This window comes from Oncorhynchus gorbuscha, linkage group LG14 (assembly GCF_021184085.1).
Source record: "Oncorhynchus gorbuscha isolate QuinsamMale2020 ecotype Even-year linkage group LG14, OgorEven_v1.0, whole genome shotgun sequence".
Taxonomy (NCBI): domain Eukaryota; kingdom Metazoa; phylum Chordata; class Actinopteri; order Salmoniformes; family Salmonidae; genus Oncorhynchus; species Oncorhynchus gorbuscha.
In genome coordinates this window covers 82,347,535-82,352,534 of record NC_060186.1, presented here as the reverse complement: position 1 = coordinate 82,352,534, position 5,000 = coordinate 82,347,535, and the positions used below count along the sequence as shown (strand labels likewise).

General features: G+C 48.7%; 1 protein-coding gene across 1 annotated transcript in view; it reads right to left on the bottom strand.

Moving 5' to 3' along the window:
* ppp1r14c (protein phosphatase 1, regulatory (inhibitor) subunit 14C) overlaps nucleotides 1–5,000 on the bottom strand; it is a 28,399-nt gene that overhangs the window by 4,803 nt on the left and 18,596 nt on the right. The window contains exons 2-3 of the mRNA XM_046297936.1: nucleotides 4,653–4,736; nucleotides 3,460–3,492 (exon numbers count right to left, since the gene is read on the bottom strand). Of these exons, the coding sequence (XP_046153892.1) occupies nucleotides 3,460–3,492; nucleotides 4,653–4,736 (117 nt within the window). The remainder of the gene's footprint in view (nucleotides 1–3,459; nucleotides 3,493–4,652; nucleotides 4,737–5,000) is intronic.

Here is a 5,000-nt window from a genome sequence, read left to right as displayed (position 1 = left end):
TGTATTTTACAGTGTACAGTCAGAATGGGGTTGTGTCTTTTAGAGTGTACAGTCAGAATGGGGTTGTGTCTTTTAGAGTACAGTCAGAATGGGGTTGTGTCTTTTAGAGTACAGTCAGAATGGGGTTGTGTCTTTTAGAGTACAGTCAGAATGGGGTTGTGTCTTTTAGAGTACAGTCAGAATGGGGTTGTGTCTTTTAGAGTACAGTCAGACTGGGGTTGTGTCTTTTAGAGTACTGTCAGAATGGGGTTGTGTCTTTTAGAGTACAGTCAGAATGGGGTTGTGTCTTTTAGAGTGCAGTCATAATGGGGTTGTGTCTTTTACAGTACAGTCAGAATGGGGTTGTGTCTTTTAGAGTACAGTCAGAATGAGGTTGTGTCCTTTAGAGTACAGTCAGAATGGGGTTGTGTCTTTTAGAGTACAGTCAGAATGGGGTTGTGTCTTTTAGAGTACAGTCAGAATGGGGTTGTGTCTTTTAGAGTACAGTCAGAATGGGGTTGTGTCTTTTAGAGTGCAGTCAGAATGGGGTTGTGTCTTTTAGAGTGCAGTCAGAATGGGGTTGTGTCTTTTAGAGTACAGTCAGAATGGGGTTGTGTCTTTTAGAGTATAGTCAGAATGGGGTTGTGTCTTTTAGAGTACAGTCATAATGGGGTTGTGTCTTTTAGAGTACAGTCATAATGGGGTTGTGTCTTTTAGAGTACAGTCATAATGGGGTTGTGTCTTTTAGAGTACAGTCAAAATGGGGTTGTGTCTTTTAGAGTGCAGTCAGAATGGGGTTGTGTCTTTTACAGTACAGTCAGAATGGGGTTGTGTCTTTTAGAGTACAGTCAGAATGGGGTTGTGTCTTTTAGAGTATAGTCAGAATGGGGTTGTGTCTTTTAGAGTACAGTCATAATGGGGTTGTGTCTTTTAGACAGTCATAATGGGGTTGTGTCTTTTAGAGTACAGTCAAAATGGGGTTGTGTCTTTTAGAGTGCAGTCAGAATGGGGTTGTGTCTTTTACAGTACAGTCAGAATGGGGTTGTGTCTTTTAGAGTACAGTCAGAATGGGGTTGTGTCTTTTAGAGTACAGTCAGAATGGGGTTGTGTCTTTTAGAGTACAGTCAGAATGGGGTTGTCTTTTAGAGTGAATGGGTTGTGTCTTTTAGAGTACAGTCAGAATGGGGTTGTGTCTTTTAGAGTCAGTCAGAATGGGGTTGTGTCTTTTAGAGTGTACAGTCAGAATGGAGTTGTGTCTTTTAGGGAAAGTCAGAATGGGGTTGTGTCTCTTAGAGTGCAGTCAGAATGGGGTTGTGTCTTTTAGGGAAAGTCAGAATGGGTTTGTGTCTTTTAGAGTACAGTCAGAATGGGGTTGTGTCTTTTAGAGTACAGTCAGAATGGGGTTGTGTATTTTAGGGAAAGTCAGAATGGGGTTGTGTCTCTTAGAGTGCAGTCAGAATGGGTTTGTGTCTTTTAGAGTACAGTCAGATTGGGGTTGTGTATTTTACAGTGTACAGTCAGAATGGGGTTGTGTCTTTTAGAGTGTACAGTCAGAATGGGGTTGTGTCTTTTAGAGTACAGTCAGAATGGGGTTGTGTCTTTTAGAGTACAGTCAGAATGGGGTTGTGTCTTTTAGAGTACAGTCAGAATGGGGTTGTGTCTTTTAGAGTACAGTCAGAATGGGGTTGTGTCTTTTAGAGTACAGTCAGAATGGGGTTGTGTCTTTTACAGTGTACAGTCAGAATGGGGTTGCTGTGTGCAGAGTGTACAGTCATAATGGGGTTGATCTTCCTGTCTGGGTTGGCGCCCCCCCCCCCTCGGGTTGTGCCGTGGCGGAGATCTTTGTGGGCTGTACTCAGCCTTGTCTCAGGATGGTAAGTTGGTGGTTGAAGATATCCCTCTAGTGGTGTGGGGCTGTGCTTTGGCAAAGTGGGTGGGGTCATATCCTTCCTGTTTGGCCCTTCCCGGGGGTGTCCTCGGATGGGGCCACAGTATCTCCTGACCCCTCCTGTCTCAGCCTCCAGTATTTATACTGCAGTAGTTTATGTGTCGGGGGGCTAGGGTCAGTTTGTTATATCTGGAGTACTTCTCCTGTCCTATTCGGTGTCCTGTGTGAATTTAAGTGTGCTCTCTCTAATTCTCTCTTTCTTTCTCTCTCTCGGAGGACCTGAGCCCTAGGACCATGCCTCAGGACTACCTAACATGATGACTCCATGCTGTCCCCAGTCCACCTGGCCATGCTGCTGCTCCAGTTTCAACTGTTCTGCCTGTGATTATTATTAATTGACCATGCTGGTCATTTATAAACACTCAGCTCGCCCCCCGTCCCACCCAAACACTCAGCTCGCCCCCCGTCCCACCCAAACACTCAGCTCGCCCCCCCCGTCCCACCCAAACACTCAGCTCGCCCCCCCAAACACTCAGTCCCACCCAAACACTCAGCTAGCCCCCGTCCCACCCAAACACTCAGCTCGCCCCCGTCCCACCCAAACACTCAGCAGCCCCCCGTCCCCCCCGTCCCACCCAAACACTCAGCTCGCCCCCCGTCCCACCCAAACACTCAGCTCGCCCCCCAGCTCCCCCGTCCCACCCAAACACTCAGCTCGCCCCCCCTTCCCACCCAAACACTCAGCTCGCCCCCTTCCCACCCAAACACTCAGCTCGCCTCCCGTCCCACCCAAACACTCAGTCCCCCTTCCCACCCAAACACTCAGCTCGCCCCCGTCCCCCATCCCACCCAAACACTCAGCTCGCCCCCCTTCCCACCCAAACACTCAGCTCGCCCCCAGTCCCACCCAAACACTCAGCTCGCCCCCTTCCCACCCAAACACTCAGCTCGCCTCCCGTCCCCCTGTCCCACCCAAACACTCAGCTCGCCCCCTTCCCACCCAAACACTCAGCTCCCCCCGTCCCCCGTCCCACCCAAACACTCAGCTCGCCCCCGTCCCCCGTCCCACCCAAACACTCAGCTCCCCCCGTCCACCCAAACACTCAGCTCGCCCCCCCCGTCCCACCCAAACACTCAGCTCGCCCCCGTCCCACCCAAACACTCAGCTCGCCCCCCGTCCCCGTCCCACCCAAACACTCAGCTCTCCCCCGTCCCACCCAAACACTCAGCTCTCCCCCGTCCCACCCAAACACTCAGCTCGCCCCCTGTCCCACCCAAACACTCAGCTCGCCACCCCGTCCCACCCAAACACTCAGCTCGCCCCCAGTCCCACCCAAACACTCAGCTCTCCCCCCAGTCCCACCAAAACACTCATCTCACCCCCAGTCCCACCCAAACACTCATCTCACCCCCAGTCCCACCAAAACACTCATCTCACCCCCAGTCCCACCAAAACACTCATCTCACCCCCGTCCCCCCGTCCCACCCAAACACTCATCTCACCCCCAGTCCCACCCAAACACTCAGCTCGCCCCCAGTCCCACCCAAACACTCAGCTCGCCCACGAGACAGAGATAGAGATCACTACTCACCTCCGTGGGTTTATAGCAGTCCATTAAGGATTCCTGTTGAGAGAGAGAAGGACAATACGTGTTTTAAATGTAGAACTCTGTGATTCAAACGTCAATCATCTGTTTTCTCAAGGCACCAATAGGACAGTATTGGTGAGGACAGTATACATGGAACTTTAAATACATTCAAACATGGAGCGTTTGAATCATTCTATCTAGGCCATATGTTCAGTAGCTCATACAGAAGGAGAAATCTGCCCTGGCATCTATTAGTGGGAATCATACGACAGAGACTGTTCCAGGAGGTGAGGACATACGACAGAGACTGTTCCAGGAGGTGAGGACATACGACAGAGACCGCTACAGGAGGTGAGGACATACGACAGAGATCGCTACATGAGGTGAGGACATACGACAGAGACTGTTCCAGGAGGTGAGGACATACGACAGAGACCGTTACAGGAGGTGAGGACATACGACAGAGATCGCTACAGGAGGTGAGGACATACGACAGAGACCGCTACAGGAGGTGAGGACATACGACAGAGACCGTTACAGGAGGTGAGGACATACGACAGAGACTGTTACAGGAGGTGAGGACATACGACAGAGACCGTTACACTAGTGTTCACTACTCAGTGTGTTACACTGTGTTCACTGTCAGTGTGTGTGTGTGTGTGTGTGTGTGTGTGTGTGTGTGTGTGTGTGTGTGTGTGTGTGTGTGTGTGTGTGTGTGTGTGTGTGTGTGTGTGTGTGTGTGTGTGTGTGTGATAGCATGGAGAACAAGACGGGTCAGATAGACAGAGTGTTTCACCTTCTTAAACGACAGGTCATTAAACCACACGTCAATCAAGATTAAGAGTCACACACTTTAACACATTAACATCTATTACACAGGTCTTGGGAGGTATTATGAAGCATTATGCAGTTCCTATGCAGTATTATGAAGCATTATGCAGTTCCTATGCAGTATTATGAAGCATTGTGGAGTCCTATGCAGTATTATGAAGCATTATGCAGTATTATGAAACATTATGCAGTATTATGAAGCATTATGCAGTATTATGAAGCATTATGCAGTATTATGAAGCATTATGCAGTTCCTATGCAGTATTATGAAGCATTGTGGAGTCCATGGCAGTATTATGAAGCATTATGCAGTATTATGAAGCATTATGGAGTTTTTATGCAGTAATGTGAAGGATTATGGGTACCTGTAGTTTGACGGCTCTCTCATCTTCGCTGTTGACCTCCAACAGGTCATCGATGTCTATCTCCACCTCTGGCATCTCCTCTTCCTGGAAATAAACATCAAAAATCACCATCACCATGAATTATCATCACCACCATCATCATCAAGCATCGTCATCATCATCATCATCCCCATAAATCATCATCATCACCACCATCATCATCATCATCATCATCATCCCCATAAATCATCATCATCACCATAAATCATTATCATCACCACCATCATCATCAAGCATCGTCATCATCATCATCATCCCCATAAATCGTCATCATCATCATCATCCCCATAAATCGTCATCATCATCATC